The 18076-nt window shown below is 38.8% G+C and overlaps 1 protein-coding gene across 1 annotated transcript in view; it reads right to left on the bottom strand.

Annotated features, from left to right (window-relative positions):
- IL1RAPL2 (interleukin 1 receptor accessory protein like 2) overlaps positions 1 to 18076 on the bottom strand; it is a 684340-nt gene that overhangs the window by 324335 nt on the left and 341929 nt on the right. Inside the window, exon 3 of the mRNA XM_038748640.1 lies at positions 9747 to 10020. Coding sequence (XP_038604568.1) covers positions 9747 to 10020 — 274 coding nt within the window. The remainder of the gene's footprint in view (positions 1 to 9746; positions 10021 to 18076) is intronic.

Below are 18076 nucleotides of genomic sequence, written 5' to 3' on the forward strand. Positions count from 1 at the left end.
AGTGGGGGGGGGGGGGGGGGGGGGAGGAATCTACACACTTGAAAGATCTTCTGAAGAATTTTCATTTCTTCAGTAGTGTCAAGCTACCCTTTACATCAGTTTGACCTACTGTGTGAGGAAAAAGGGAAAAATGGAAGGTGTTTCTATCTGTTGCAGAGAAAAGATCAGAAACTTTGGTTAACCTTAGAATGAGGAGCTTGAATGTCATTGCTCAAGGACTAACTCCCTGCTCTTGCTTTTAATATGATTTATGTACTATTAACTGCACATGTGAGGTGTGTGTGTGTGTGTATCCTTTGAAGATGATGCTATTAATGGTGATATTCAATTATCATTATATTATTATGAATAATTTTATTAAGTGGCCACTATGATGTAAGTAAGCGCTCAATAAATACGATTGATTGATGTAAGGTAAGACAATCAGATCAGGCACAGTGAGTCTCTCAGTGGGCTTGGGTATAACTGCAAAAGTACTCCATGACCAGAATTCCTTTCCACATTATGTACACGTAAAGGCTGGCCCTACTGAGCTGTTGCATTTGATTCCCACAGTGTTGATGCCATTTTTGCTATTCCTGATTCTTATTAATATTATCTTGAGGCCCATTATTTAAATATTTTATGCCATTTGGGATTGATTTTGCTATAATCTCCCAGATATGCCACACTACCTGAGACTTAGCTTCACAGTGTTTCTACCATGTTCATTCCATTCACCCTCAAGGAGTTCTCAATTTACCAATAATTTCATCCAAATCAATTAACTCATCTGCACCTGAATTTTTTTTATCTGTAAAAGGAGAATACCACAATTTTATGACATACTCCACCTTAGGGCAGAAACATGATAATCAGACTGGACATAGTCCCTGTTCTACATAATAATAATAATAATAATAATAATGATAACAATGTTGTTTATTAAGCACTTACTATGTGCAAAGCACTGTTCTAAGCACTGGGGAGGTGACAAGGTGATCAGGTTGTCCGACGGGCCATTTTACAGATGAGGTAACTGAGGCACAGATAAGTTAAGTGACTTGCCCAAAGTCACACAGCTGACAACTGGCAGATCCTGGATTTGACCCCATGACCTCTGACTCCAAAGCCTGTGCTCTTTCCACTGAGCCATGCTGCTTCCCACAGGGGACTCACATTCTAAACATGAGGAGCACAGATATTGAATCCCCCATTTTAGGATGAGGAAAGTGACGCCCAGAGAAGTTAAGTGACTTGTCCATCATTACACAGCAAACAAGTGGCAGGGCTGGTATTTCTCTGACTAAAAAGCCTGTGCTCTTTTCACACTGTTTGGTTTTTACTTATAATTTACATTTGATATTCAAATATAGAAAAGCAGCACGGCATAGCAGAGAAGCAGCATGGCCTATTGCATAGAGCAAGGGTCTGGGAGTCAGATGATCTGGGCTCTAAGCCCAGCTCCACCAATTGCCTGCTGTGTGACCTTGAGAAAGTTGCTTCATTTCTCTGGGCCTCAGTTTCCTCATCTGTAAAATGGAGATTCAGTACCTTTTCTTCCTCCTACATAGATTCTTAGCCTCATTTAGATAGGGATTTTAAATCCTGTCGTTTTGACCTGCCCAACATCACTTAAATCCACCCTTTCCTCTCCATCCAAACTGCTACCATGTTAATCCAATCACTTATCCTATCCTGCCTTGATTACTGTATCAGCCTCCTTGCTGACCTCCCAGTCTCCTGTCTCTCCTCACTCCAGCCCATACTTCACTCTGCTGCAAAAACATTTTACAAAAACATTCAGACTACATTTCCCCACTCCTCAAGAACCTGCAGTGGTTACCCATCCATCTCTGCATCAAAGAGAAACTCTTCACCATGACTTTAAAGCACTCAATCGCCTTGCCTCCTCCTACCTCGCTATTCTCCTCCTACTACCCAGCTCACACAATTCGCTCCTCTAATGCTAACCTTCTCACTGTACCTCAATCTCATCTATCTTGCTGCTGACCTCTCGCCCACATCGTACCTCTGTCCTGGAACACCGTCCCTCCTCATATACGACAAATACTCACCTCATCTTCAAAGTCTTATTGAAGGCACATCTCCTCCAAGAGACTAAGCCCTCTTTTCCTTAACTTCAATTCCCCTCTGCGTCACCCTGACTTATTCCCTTTATTCATACCCACTCCCAGTTCCACAACACTTATGTACATATTGAACTGTATACACCCAAGTGCTTAGTACAGTGCTGTGCACATAGTAAGTACTCAATAAATACCATCACTAATGATATCTATAATAAATTCATTAATACTGGTGTACTTCTCCCTCTCTAGACTGTAAATTCATTTTGGGCAGGAAATAAACACATTTATTATTATTATTATTATTATTATTATATTTGTTAAGCACTTACTATGTGCCAAGCACTGTTCCACAAACTGGGGAAGATGAAGATGATCAGGTTGTCCCACGTGACAAGACTGTGGGGCTCACAGTCTTAATCCCCATTTGCCAGATGAGGTAACTGAGGCACAGAGAAGTTAAGTGACTTGCCCAAAGTCACACAGCTGGTATGTGGCAGAGCCTGGATTAGAACTCATGACCTCTGAATTCCAAGCCCATGCTCTTTCCACTAAGCTATGGTTTAGTACACACACTAAGCACTCAGTAAATATGACTGACTGGCTGATTAACATGTATCGACCCTAGCACTTAGAACAGTGCTTGACACATGGTAAGCACTTAAATACCATACTTATTACTTTATATCTCTTTTCCTCCCACTCTTCACATCACAGCCACATTTAAAGATTCCTCCATGAATCTTAAACACACAGAAAAACAAAATTTGAGTTCACTAAGGCATACTAAAAAGCTCTCTGAACAGGCATTTCTGGATCTCATGACTTCATCTACACATAGGGATGAAAGAACTTGGAATTTTTTTCTAGTTTCTCATTAGAATATGCAATTATAAAGTTATAATATTAATGACCAGTATTAAATCCAATTGTTCCAGTGCCTAAATATACTTCCTGATAGTTAGCTAGGGACTATGATTCCACTGTTCCCAGGGATATTAAATTGTTTTCAAATTCATGCATATCTCCATGAGGTAAAGTGCAATATTCCCATTTTACAGACAGAAAAGTTCAGGCTCAGCCAAGTCAGTTGACAAGGTCAAAGATATTTACTGATAAACTGTAAACTCCTTGAGGGCAAAGATCTAACCTACTAATTAGTAGTTACTAATTAGTAGAGGGTAATCTACTAATTACCCTCTACTAAGAGTGAGGGCTTGGGAGTCAGAGGACATGGGTTCTAATCCCCATTCTGCCACTTGTCTGCTGTGTGACCCTGGGCAAGTCACTTCACTTCTCTGTGCCAGCGCTTAGCACATAGTAAGCACTTAACAAATACCATAATTATTACTAACTGCTGTAGTTTCCCAAGCACAAGTATCTAGCACAGCCTTAAGCAGTGTGAAGAAGTGTGGCCTACTGGAAAGAGCATGGGTCTGGGAGTCAGAGAGTCTGGGTTCTAATCCCTGTTCTTACCACTTGTCTGCTGCATGGCTTTGGGTGCTCAATTTCTCTGTGCCCCAGTTACCTCACCTATAAAACAGGAATTATGACTATGAGCCCTTTGGGTCAGGGACTGTGTCCTACCCGATTATCTTGTATTTACTCCAGTACTTAGGACACTGACTGGGACATATAAGTGCTTAAGAAATGCCATTAAACAAAGAACAGTGCACTGCACACAGGAGATGACCAATAAATGCTATTGGTTGTGGCAATATTGTAGAGGCACAATTCAAATTGAAACAACTCTCTTCTAACCTACGAGTGTCCTTTCCAGTAACTTCATACCCCCTGATCTGCAGAGAATTAAGCCAAATAAAAATAGAGTCCAGGCTCATTAAAAATCTTTCAATAAAAGTTAGATTCAATAAAATTAAGATATGCTTCAAATGGCTTTAATTTTCAAAGATATTAGTAATTTTGCATTATTAGTCATTTTCTATCCCATTTATATTCATTCCACATGGAAAGCAGCATTTTTTTTTTGAATTGTTAGGATAATGCTTGGGAGATTTAGGAAAGGCACATGCAGACTTTCTCTTGATTTTGCTTGTAATGATCATTGAAACATTTCTTCTCTAAGATATCCCAAAAGATCAAGTTCAATCAAAATGAATGATTTTTCCTTTTCTAAGGATGTTTGAAATGTCTTAATGAAAAACCAACCTGCATTTTGAATGTTTGTAACAACAGCAGGCATTCAAGTATTAGGTAATTAGCCAGCACTGGGTAATCGGGGGCTGGGATGGGAGAGAGAGAGCTGAAAGTGAAGCCAACTCCATAAATCAGGCAGCTTAATGACAATCATTTGGAAGCAGAGTAAAGAGTGTCAGTCAATGAATTCTTAAAAGACGCTTGGTTTCAATTCTCAAAGAGCCTTTTGTAGTGGGCATCTATGAGTTAACATCATTCAAGATGACAGCACACAAAAGAAGGAAAATATGACTAAAGGTTAAGGGTTCTTGCTGACCCACACAAACTGCACCAGCTTCCTCTATCTCTTTAGTCAGTAAGATCCTCAGAGTGGAAGTGCTAATAACCACCTCTCAAATCAAGATAACTCAACCTGTGAGTCATCAGATTTACATGCATAATCTCCCTCTATTTTGCATATTTTTGTATCATTAAAGCAGGAGTGGGGCTATTATATGGGTCTTATGAGGATTAAATCTAGCTCTAAGGGAGGAGGAAAAACAAGAGATATTTAAAAAAGGATGGGATTGGGGGGGAAGGAAAAGGTCTGTAAGAGGGAACTGAAACTGCATCCCTTACTTCTACTGCAATCTCCACTCTTCACATGCTGAATTCAGTAGGCACTCAATTAATTAACTCCCTCCCTCAGTGTCCTCCTTACTACCTTCTTTTTCTATCTTCAAAATAGCTAGGTGGTACCAGATAAATGAAATGAATGTACCTCCTAGGAAAACACTAGACTCCTTAATGCCAATCATTTGGAAGCAGAGAAAAGAGCGTTGGTCAATTAATTCTTAAAAGATGCTTGGTTTCAATTCTCCAAGAAAATCAAGAAAAACCTAGGAGAGGTAGAACATTTGGAGAGTCCAAGCTCATGACTGGCAGGATCTCACATCTAATAATAATAATAATGATGGTATTTGTTAAGCGCTTCACTATGTGCCAGGCACCATACTGAGCACTGGAGTGGATAAAAGTATATCAGGTTGGACAGAGTCCATCCCTTGTGGGGCTCACAATCTTAATCCCCATTTTACAGATGAGGTAACTGAGGCCCAGAAAAGAGAAGTGATTTGCCCAAGGCCACACTGCAGACAAGTGGCAAGAGCAGGGATTACCCATGACATCTTGACTCCCAGGCCCATCTTCTATTCATTACACCATTCTGCTTCTCCATCTGAGACATTTTGGGGGCCAACTGACCCAGGAATGCAGCTGATCAATCAATCATATTTACTGAGCACTTATTGTGTGGAGAGCACTGTACTATGCACTTGGGAGAGTACAATGAAAGAGTTGGTAGACATGTTCCCTGTCCACGAGGATCTTACAGTCTAGAGTTTGATAATATTAAAGGATGGGGTTGAGGCAATCTATGACAATCTTTGCCTTGACAATCTTTGTCCACCCCGAAATTTTCTTTTTTGTTCTTTTTTCAGCCTCTAGGGACAGTCAATTGGGATGGGGGAAGTTAACCAGGAAATTGAGGTGTAGCTCAGCTAATGTCAATTTTCCCACATCTCCCCTTCTTCAAAGAGCTTAGACAATATGAGAAATCATAAGTGCCTCTTGAAAATCATCTTCCATAGTTGCTGACATTGAATGTGCCCTAATAATTTTTGGGAATGCATGTGATACTTCCAATGATTATGAAATGTAAGCATCTGCCTACCAAATAAAAAAGTTTGTATTAGTAGAGCTTAAATTACACAGTTAACAGAGAGAGGCAGTACATCACAATAGCTTGATTATATTTCTGAACATTTTAATACATCTAACACAAGTTTAATGAAATGAAAATAAATTACTATTTCTGGTCCCTTTGCTATTTTAAGCCACTTATAATTTTATGAACAAACAAAAGCAAGGGTAGATGACCAAATATTGGAAGATACATAAAAAACTATTCATTCGAAATAGAAGTGAGTTCTTTTTTATGTAATTAGTGAAAACAGTACTATGAAACTAAATTCTCCCACCTATCCTCAAATATAAGAGTATCTCTAATTGCTTTATGTTTGGGTCTTCACAGGAAAATTATATAAAGGGAGCAGTCTATCACAAGACCCTAGGCTAAAATCTTTATCTTGTGCAGGGGTGATAAATTTCTAAGATTCCCACTCCCCACCCTTGCACTAGTGAATAAAGGAATGAGCCAAAACTAAACTTCTGAGAAATAAATCATCATCTACAATGATAATAATAATAATTATGGTCTTTGTTAAGCACTTACTATGAGCCAAGCACTGTTTTAAGTGCTGGGGTAGATACAAGGTAATCAGGTCATCCCATGAGGGGCTCAGTCTTTATCCCCATTTTACAGATGAGGTAACTGAGGCAAGGAGAAGTTAAGTGACTTGCCCAAAGTCACTCAGGAAACAAGGAGCAGAGGCAGGATTAGAGCCCACGACCTTCTGACTCCCAGGCCCATGCTCTAGCCACTACACCAAGATCATCAATGGAGTTTTTATTGAGCATGGTGCAAAACACTGTACTACGCACTTGGAAGAGAGTACAATACAACAAAGTTGATAAACACAATCCAAATTCAATACCACAAAAATTGGTATCAGCCTAATGCATTTAGCTTTTCAAAAAGCAAAATCAAATTTGGAAGCCTATCACATGAAATGTATATGAAAATTTCTTGCTTATAATGAGACCAGATTAACCAATGTTTCTGAACATACAAAGAGCTAGAGATGATAGCTTGTATTCTACCTTATTCATGGCACAGAAGAAAGGTAATCATGATATATACAGCAATCAGTCTTAGTGCTCCTCAATACACAACTTTAGCTGAGTGAATTAATCATAATTTAGAGTACAAAACAATCCACCAATTATTGTAGGCTTTTGAAAAGAATCACTAGTGTTGGGAGTATGATATTGCAAGATGAACCGGGACAGGTATGAATTTTGTGAAGCCATTTTTATGATGCTAAGTACAGTTATTGAGCTAGCTCACTGAAAATGCCTGTACAGTCAGTATGATGAATCTGAGGCCTGGTATACTTCCTCTCTCCAGAACACTCTTCTGGAAACCCTAAACAAACTCCTTCTCCCCAATGTATAAAAGGAATGTGCCAATGAACTCTCTACAGGATCCTTGAAAAGAGGTGAGGGGGGAAACCACCATTGTGGCTGTGAAGCAGCATGGCCTAGTGGCATGAGCAGAGGCTTGGGAGTCAGAGGACATGGGTCCTAATCCCAGCCCCAACACTTGTCTGCTGTGTGACCTTGGGCAAGTCACTTAACTTCTCTTTGCCTCAGTTACCACATCTGAAAAATGGGAATTAAGATTGTGAGTCCCATGTGGGACAGGGACTGTGTCCAACTTGATTATCTTGTATCTACCCCATCATTAAGAACAGCACTTGGGACAGAGTAAATGCTTAACAAATACCATTAATATACAGCACGAGCCTGGGAGTCAGAAGGATCTGGGTTCTAATCCTGGTTCAGCCACCTGTCGGCTGTGTGACCTTGGACAAGTCACTTCACTTCTCTGGGTCTCAGTTACCTCATCTATAAAAGGGGAATTAAAATTGTGAGCCCCATATGAGGCAAGGACTGTGTCCAACCTGATTAGCTTGTAACTACCCCAGCGCTTAGAACAGTGTCAGGCACATATCATCAAATACCACAAAAAAAAGAAAGGAAAAAAAAGAAAACAGTGTGCATCTGGCTACTTGACAGGGACAAATGTGATGTATGATGTTTGTTTCTCTCCATCCTACCACCAGTACTAGATAGGCAGGAAATAAAACAGAAAATATACTGGGTGACCCAAGTGATCATTAAAGCACTATTCTGAGTACTTAGAGAACATATTAGAAGCAGCATGGCTCAGTGGAAAGAGCACAGACTTGGGAGTCAGAGGTCATGGGTTCTAATCCCAGCTCTGCCACTTGTCAGCTGCATGACTTTGGGCAAGTCACTTAACTTCTCTGTGCCTAAGTTCCCTCATTTGTAAAATGGGGATTTTCACTCTGTAAAATGAGCCCCACGTGGGACAACCCTGATTATCTTGTATCCCCCCCCCCCAGCGCTTAGAACAATGCTTGGCACATAGTAAGCGCTTAACAAATACCAACATTATTATTATTTTATTTAAAAAGCAGGTCTGGGGCCTACCTTTAAGAAGTCTAACAGGGTAGATTAAATGGACCAAGCAGTTCAATTTGAATGATTCCCTATATGAGGATAGCAAAGTATGGAAAAGCCAACAGTCACGACTTCAAAATAACAACAGATCTTGGTAGGTGAAAATGTAAATGAAAAGGAATAATAGAAAGGACTTCCCACTACGTATTTATATACACTTGGCAATTGCACTAAAACACTTATGTGGACTGTGCTGCTTCACTAGACTATTAAAACTTTCAGTAGTTCAAACTGTCTTTTTTCACCCATGTGAAGGAACTTTTTGAACTGCTTGTCCACTGAAGAAAACAACCACCCTTAAGGTACTATTTGTAATATTAGTAGCATCTGTATTTTTTATAATATTTTTAATAATTCTCGGGTCATTACACTTGGGGATGAGGCTCTGATTTCAATAATTTTTTGCTTCTTTCTTGATGTCTGCATGCTTCCCTAAAATAGACTTTGTACTAGGCTTAGAAAAAAGAAGGTCCTAATAGCATAAACAAGGCCATCTATTTATATCCCTTTTCTTTTGGCATCTGGAACAATGAATAGGCACACTTATCCCTCCACATATTTTATTAGCATCAAGCCCTCAGTAGCGGTTCCAAATGCTTTTTAACACAAGGATACATATTGATGGCTGCAGAGAAATGCCATTAGGGAAAATAACAGAGAAGTCTTTGATTTCACTAACTTTGAAATTGAATATGAGACTACATGTAGCTGGAAGAATTAAGTCAGACATAAAGAAGAACTTTCTGAATAAAAATTACTAGACACCAGAAGACCTATTATGGGCCCTTTGTCATTGGAGAAATTTAAGATCTCTGTGATGGTTCTGACTGCAGGCAGGGGGAGAGAACAGATGATTTATTAAAACTAACTAAAAATCCCATTTTGATTTCTATAACTACTCTGCCTTGAGGTGCAAAAATACTTGTAAAATATAGACTCTAACAATGACACCTTCCAGCTACATCTTTGTAGATGAGGCACTTAGGCCACTGTGAGCTCAGATTCACTGTGTGAAACACAGGTGCCTAAAGGTAAACTCCATGAAAGTATTCCTTTAAAAAGTATTTCATCAAAACTGGAAGAAAAAAATCCCTGGGTAGATTCTCCCTCTAAAGTCATAGTAGATGGCTAAATTATAAAGCTGTTCTTCTTAGGATATGTTAAAGCAATGATGCAACTGTAATTATGGCTTTTGGAGCTTATAATTTAACTACGATTTTTTTAGAAAAAAAATGTTCTTTCCAGCTACAGTGGAACCATGATAAACATGACTATCCAGCTACAATAATGATGATCTTTTTACCCAGCACTCACCGGAGGACACATGTGTAGAATCCACTATCTTGCAGCTCAGCTGAATGAAACCATATTGAGTCTTCATCTTTGCTCATTCTGACTTCAGAAAATATAATGGGCTCTTCCAAATCACCTTTGTTTTTGTACCACATGAGCCTCAATCCTGTGCTCTGGGCCATGCTATAGTTAGTCCTGATGTAGCTGTAGAAAAGAGCACATTTCACTCGGACGGGTTCGCCTGCCAAAGCCATGTATGTCTTGAGATCCACTGACCAGTCAATGCAGCCATCCACTGAAAGCAAGACAAAAAAAATCAGAATAAAAAATGTTGGACATAAAAACTGCTACCAGAGTATAAAGCAAAAATTGCAAAACACAAATGTGAAAAAGGAACTACTTTCAAAGTCAAATGAAGCTATAAGTATTATAAAAGCAACTCTAGAGACTTTTAAACCTATTTTTGGAAGGTAGTATCACATACATACACGCAAACAAAATAAAATAACAAAGGTCTTCAAGTTTACTCTCTTTTCCTTCCCAAAATCATGATGCTGGCTGATCCCATGTAAAGTTTTCACCTCAACTATTTGGCCTAATAAAATATCTTCAACTTCTTTAATTCTCTATTTGACAAAAAAAAAATACTTGTTGGCACCTGCTTTCAATTTGACTTTTAAATTCCTCCAGTCACCTCTTCTAATGATCAGTTGTGTCCAAAACAATGATTGATGATGACATAATATAACACAATTCTCATGTGATATTCAAAGACTGGCCTGAGATCTTTTTGCACATTAAAGGATACAGCTGTTGCTTCGATAATCAAAATATCAATAGTAGACAAAATAAGTCATAACAACTGCATGAGACATTTTGCTGTTTTTGATCCACACCCAATTCACTTTGTAACACAGAAGCTGATGGCAAATGAGGCTGTGAAAAGAATTTCTTTTAGAAATATTTAGGTTTGCTTGTCTTAAATTCTGATCTAATTTTTGACACTTTAATGTTTTTATTAACTCGTGCTTTCTAATAGGACCTGGGTTCTAATCTAGCTTCCTGCCACTTGTCAGTTGTGTGCCCTTAGGCAAGTCCTGTCGGTTGTACGGCCTTGGGCAAGTCCTCAGTTACCTCATCTGTAGAATTGAGATGAAGACTGTGAAGCCTATGTGGGACATGGACTTTGTTTAAACTGATTATCTTCTATCTACCCTAGCATTTAGTACAGTGGCTGGCACATGGTAAGTGCTTAACAAATACAATTTAAAAATAATAAAATAATAATATAGATAATAATAATAATTTAGAAAGCAGTTACTCTGTGCAAAGCACTGAACTAAGTACTTGAGAAAGTAATCAAATAATGGTATTGAGTGTTTACTGTGTGCAAAGTGCTGCACTGAGCACTTGGGAAAGTACAAAACAGTAGAGTTGGTAGACGGAATCCCTGTCCTTAAGAAGTTTACAATACAGAAGGGAAGAAAGAAATTAAAATAAATTACAGATAGGGGAATCAGCAAGGCAATGAGGATATGCTCCTGTCTTCTCTCAACCACAGTGATCTGTATTTAGTTTCGCTTCGGATTCTTTTGAAATTCTTCAAAGCTAGTAGAGGTAGAAAGGTTTACTTGGTCTTATGTCCATATTTTTAATAGCTAGATTCTTATAACAATGAATATTAGTCGAATTAAATTCCAGCACTGAACCTTTGTTATCTCCTAATTCTACATCGAGAATGGCCTTATAGTATGTATGACACTTCACCCACTGGTTCAAGAAATAATCACTGCAGAAAAATAAAATGAAATATCTTCTGAGCCTTCTTTTACCAAATAAAACCCCTAACTACCCCACTTTCTACCTAATATAAATCTAGTACTGAAACCCTTTGTCTTTGAAATGTTCACACAGGATTCCCCAAACCTTGGCAATTCCCAGCAGTCAAATTCATCAGGTAGCTGTTGAGATTGAGGTTAAAGTAAAGCTTAATTGCTATCTAATAGGAAATCTGTAGGGGGCTGCTGGCTTCACAGGCACAGGTGAAAACGCCAAATTGACTAAAATCACACAAAATCTCAACCTCTCAATCTCTCTCTCTCTCTGCCCCTCCCCACCACAAATCCCTCACACTATTCTCAGCTTCAGTATGCACTGGCAGGTTTGGGCCTTTCTTTGGATGGTGCCACCCTCAGATTGAAACTTTTTTTCCCCACTGTTAGACAATCTCACCCATTCAGCATTTTTATCAAATTTTATCAAATTTACTGATTATTATCATCATCAATGAGTTCATTGATGATGATCTTGAGTTCATCTTGAGTTCATCTTGAGTTCATTTTATGTGCAGAGTACTTTAATAAGCACTTGGGAAAGTACAACAGAGATGGCAGACATGTTCCCTGCCCAAAACCAATTTATTAGTCCCTAGATCCTTCTCAATGTGACTCGAACAGTGCTGGCAGTCTTCCTGCAGTTCCCTGAGCTGGTCAATCTTAGATTCAATGGTTTTTAAGGATTTAACAGGAACGGTCCTGGTGCATTTTAGTAGAGCAGGTGAAAAACAGCTACATAGCTCATAATGTCCTCGGAGACAGAGGGCAGTCTGTTTCCCCCTAACAAACATACACATTCCCATTTCTGATGGTCTGTGCTACCTCTACAAATGTAAATCATCACACTGATTCAAGATTCCATCTTGCATTACTCCTCCTGAACCTTAATCAAAGCTGACAACAAATAGTAAAATTGACTTATATGGGTGGTTTTCTCTCTGCCCCTATCCATGTCTGCAGCGGTTGGACATGAATCAATTAATGAATCAACGGTATTTACTGAGCACTGTACTGACCTCATGGGAACAAATATCAGAGATGCCAGACAGTTCCTGCTCACTAGGAACTTAACATCTAATGGGAGAGAGATGCAAAGTAATTTACTGATCAAAAAAGAGGAAAGATAGCTTGATTTGAAAAATAAGTGCTTAAATAGTAGTGTATATGTTGGTTTGTTCAAAAGTATTATGGGTGGTTGTAAGCATATCAGTGGTGTTAGTCAACTACACAGAGGTGCCAGCTGAAGCCCTGGAAGCAGAGTGCCCTCAGACAGTGATTACAAAGTGAGGAGAGAAGGGAACTTAGAACGGAGCCCTTGAACAACAGTGAACAGTTGGAAGGTTAGAGGTGGTAGAAGAGGAGTTCAGTGAAAGAGACAGAGGGTCGGGGGGGTGGCAAAGAGAACCAGAGAGAACTGGACATTAAGTGGAGACTAAAAGAGACCTGGCCAAAAGGAAGATAATAATAATGATAATAATAATAATTGTGATATGTCAAACACTTACTATGTGCCAGGCACTGTATTAAGCATTGGAGTGGATACAAGCAAATGGGGTTGGACACAGTCCCTGTCTCACATGGGGCTCACAGACTCAATCCCCATTTTATAGATGAGGTACCTGAGGTCCAAAGAATGAAGTGACTTGCTCAAGGTCACACAGCAGGCAAGTGGCAGAGCTGGATTTAAAACCCATGTCCTTCTGACTCCCAGGCCTGTGCTCTATCCATTAAGCAACACTGCTTCTCTGTGAGGACAACACTGTGTAGATAGGTTGAGTGTTTCCAAAACTTTGTACCACTTGTGCCAGTTATGTAGTTGTATGTATTAGTGGTATATATTAAGCATATAGTAGGTATGCACTGTATAAACGTGTGAATAGAAGCACTTAAGCGAGGGTTTTCATGGTATTGGTAAGTGCTTATTTACAGTTGGAGGGTGAGAGGTAACAGAAGAGGATGATAATAATAATAATAATTGTGATATTTATCAAGCACTTATTACGTGCCAGGCCCCATACTAAGCAGTGGGGTAGATATAAGCTAATCAGTTTGGACACAGTCCATGTCCCACATGGGGCTCACAGTCTTAATCCTCATTTTACTAGTGAGGCAACCGAGGCACAGAGAACTTAAGTGACTTGCCCAAAATCACTCAAGAGATAAATTTCAGAGCTGGGATTAGAATCAAGGTCCTCTGACTCCCAGGTCTGTGCTTTATCCACTAGGCTACGAGGTGTGATTGACCAAATGTTTAAGATGGTTTGATAGTGCTGAAGAGCCAGCAGATGTTAATGAAGAGGGTATTCTGGGCAGGAGGTTGTGAGCAAGAGACCGGTGGTGGGAGAGGTGAAAGTGGGGCATAATGTAAAGGTTAGTTTGAGAGCTATGAAGTCTATGAGCTCACCAGCAGGCAGCCTCCCTTTCCCCCACCAATTCATTCAAATGCACCTATTATTGTGGACTAGCTTGGAGGTCTCAACTATTCAAAGGACTCACACTGAGGTAGCCTCTTTTCAATGCAGTGACTAAACTGTCAGAATGAGTCTGGATCTATCAGACAATGGTTAGATCAGATCGCTGATCAAGGGAGTGGCTGCCCAGGATCTGTGCAACCTTCAGGTGCTGTCATGTTTTGGAATAGTTGATGAGATAGATGTCACTGTTTGAGATCACAGATGCATCCATTCTTTATTTTCAGAGGCATAAGGCAGTAATCAGTCAATTGTACTTATTGAGCACTTACTGTGTGCACAGCACTGAATTTAACCCTCGGGAGAGTACAGCACAACAGACTATGTTCCCCTCTGATTACATCTAAAAACCAAAAAAGACAGATTTGAACTCATTTCAGTAGCCAGTGTGCAGGGCACTGAGTTGGAAGTGCACTGTTACAATTTCAGTTCAGGCTTTGAACATGTCCTTAGTTGATTGGTTAGCCAGTGAGTTTAAGGAAAGCAAAAGCCATGAAGCAATAATTATGAAAAAAGAGAGAGCCTCCAGAAACCAGCTGAAACAATGTAATAACTTATAATAAGATTTATAACATTTGGTGACATTTAGAAAAAGGCATACTATGAACATGGACCAAATCTTAATTATCAAAAAGGCAGAAGACAAATAGGTGATCGCTTTCCTTCTCCTCTCCCTTGTTAAAATCATAATTAAAAATGTTTCTCAGAATTCATGATCTAAAATGAAGGTGAATATTCCTTCTTGATGCACTGTCAATCTTGAATGGCATGAGGTTTTAGTCTAAACTTGAATTTGGCAGGTTCTCAAACACATCTGAGATTCTAAAATGGGTAGGGTGGAATTTAACTCTACATTGTTACAGCAGAAATGACTGTAGTCAGTTCCAAACACAGATGACTAAGAAAACTACAATATTCTTACAATTACGACCAAATAGGAGTCAGAGTTAGAAACCATATCTCCAAGAGAAAATCATCTCTTTAAAAGATTTTCATCCCGGCTCCTTAAGCAAAATTCCTCAGTGATGAAATCTCTGGAAAAACCAATCAATCCATCAATGTACTTATTAAGTGCTTACTGTGTGCTGAGTACTGTACAAAGCACTTGGGAGAGTACAATATAAAAGACTGGGGAACACATTCCCCACCCCAAGGAGATCACAGAGGGGAAACTTGAAGCAGCAGCATTATAATGAACAGCTGCACATTTTTTATGTAAAAGTTCTATGAAGGGAGACAGTGGACATAATGTCTTTCTAAGAATCTTTCCCATGGGATTATAAATGTTGTATCCTGAGAGATAGGACACCTACAGAGTAGTGAAAAGGGAAAGCAGAATGGCAACTGATCACACATTTGCCATTTAGGTGCTAGACAAGTGAGACAGTCGGCTGAGATCACAGGGATAAATGTCTGCAATCTGAACTCAATCAATCAATAAATTGATCAATGGCATTGATCAACCCTTTACCATGTACAAAACACTATACTAAGTGCTTGGGAGCATACAATATACTAAAGTTAGTAGACATGATCCATGCCCTCAGGAAGTCTACAGACTTAAGGGGAAAAAGGGCATTGAAATGAATTACAGATAGAGGAAATAGGAGAGTAAAGGATACATGCATAAGTCCAGTGGGGCAGATAATCAAGTGCAATGAGAGGTAGAGTGAGGTGCATAGGCCATATAGAAGGGAGGATAAATAAGGGAAATGAAGGCTGGTTATGGAAGACCTCTTTGAGGAGATGTGATTTTAAGAGGATTTTGAAGATGGGAAGAGTGGTGCTCTGTCAGGAATGAAGAGGAAGGAAATTCCAGGACAGAGGGAGGATGTGGCAATGGGTTGGGCTGTGCTGGTTTTATAGAACAAGCATGGAAGGCAATACTGTGGCTCCAAATATATGTATTCATCTGAATCGGCCACTTAGGAGATGCGTCTCTGGTATTCTGCTAGAGCACCTAACCCACATTCAAGGATAATCTAAGAGGGAAGAATGTGAACTGGAATAGTTTTCAAATTTGTCAGCTCACAGAACGAACTCAGCTAGATCCATTCACTGCTGATGGTTCTAATTTCTGAACTGGGAACTGCTCTCAAATTCCTATTTCTAAGCAATGACAAAATGTAGTATTTCTGTGTTATTAAAAGCTGTGGAAAATTTTAATTTTATTTTTCTTTCTCATTTTCAATAGGAACAAATGAATTTTCTCAGTTCAATGCCACAAATACCTCAGCAGTCTGATGATGGTAATGATGATGTCTAGCAAATTAGTTCTAAATTTAAAATACATAGGTAAAGTTATTGATTTCCTTACCAAGAAAGTTTTCCACTCAACAATGGGAAACAAATCATGTTGAAAAAGTTTGAATAATTTGTCACATTAATAATGTTGTTTTAATAGCATTTAAACATTCAACTATTAAGGCAAACTGCAGTAACAAAAGTAAGCAAAATTTACAACCAAAGAATTGATCGCATTGATCATGTACGATATGAGGTCATTTGTTTCTTTTAGTTGACACAGGTCATTTTGTAAATCCAAGAAAGATTTATCTTAAATTTCAGTTCAAGATGCTTTGCAAAGATAAGTAGATCCTAGACACTGACAAATTGAAAGTAATCTGGTCTTAAAAAGCTAAAGTGAAATGAACATTTGGAACATATGGGGCACACTGCAAATGCAGTTCTTGCCAACAAATTACAATGCTTCTCTGGTGTTAATCATTTTATAATGCATACTATATTTTCCAATTTCTAATAATTTCTCATATTACTGAAAATAAACCAAGTGATCTAGGGAAACTGGATGGATGGAATTCAGCCTGAAGCATAATAATTTATGAGCAATTATACAAGACCATATTTATAGTGCCTGAATAATTTGTCTTTTTCCTTGCTGCCATATCCATCATTTTTGCATCTTAAATCTTCCTGTGATTTTTCTTTGAAAGGAACAGTCACCCGAAGCAAATTTATACTGTGCAATCGTTGCACCCATTTGTATACCTTGTTACCTGAAACCTAATTTAAAGTTAATTAAATTAGAAACATGCTAACTTATAAGTGCACTTTCTCCAATGCACTACACACTCAGGCAGTGAATAGTTTTAAACGGAAACACTCAAAATGAACTGCACCTTCCCCATCATGTAACATCTGGTGATCCTGCACTAAAAGAGGTTAACCATAATTGGGTCATTCCAATTGTGATGCATCTTCATGAGACATTCCATCCTTACAATGAAACTATTTATCATGCTCTTCTTCTAATAGCTAAATGAATTGTACAGAAGGAATTTTCCAATTTGAAGTCAAATTGAAAGGTTATCCAGATTTTTTTTTCTCATGACCTGAGAGAAACCTTATTTATAATTCATAGCACCTGTTCAGTTAGCACACCAAAAGACTCTTCTTGATTAAAAAAAAAGCTCAGATTCTTTATCTTATCTCATTCTTATCCTTTTCATAACCTTCTGGACCTGACTCTCAATGCACAAAATAGGAAAGCCCTTCAAGTTGAGAGGAAAACTGAACATAGGTATTCTATATTGTTTTACATCCATTCCCAAACACTCATATTTAGTAAGTGATCTGCTGTTGCATTTCAGGGAAGGATTTTCCAAATGAAACAAGTCTATTTCTAAGATGTTGACATAATGGGCTCAATTCTTCTCTCTACAAGGGTGAACCCCATGTGCCTATTCTGTGAAACAAGGGAGAGAGGATCTCTCTCATCTCTGCCTTGTATTACAAAGGTAAATCCTCTTTCCAGCACTATCCACTTCAGTTCAGCAGTGAGTAGGTCTAAAAAGAAGGGAGATCCAGGATTTAATCCCCACTTCACAGATAAGAAAACTGAGGTACATTCTTAACTTCCTTTACATGACTTGCCTAAGGTCACACAGTAGGCAAGTGGCAGTACTGGTATTAGAACAGTGTTTTGCACATAGTAAGAGCTTAATAAATGTCATTATTATTATTATTATTATTATTATTATTAGAACTCAGGTCCCTTGGCTTGTGGGCCCCATATCCTCTTCTC

This window comes from Tachyglossus aculeatus, chromosome 6 (assembly GCF_015852505.1).
Source record: "Tachyglossus aculeatus isolate mTacAcu1 chromosome 6, mTacAcu1.pri, whole genome shotgun sequence".
NCBI lineage: Eukaryota > Metazoa > Chordata > Mammalia > Monotremata > Tachyglossidae > Tachyglossus > Tachyglossus aculeatus.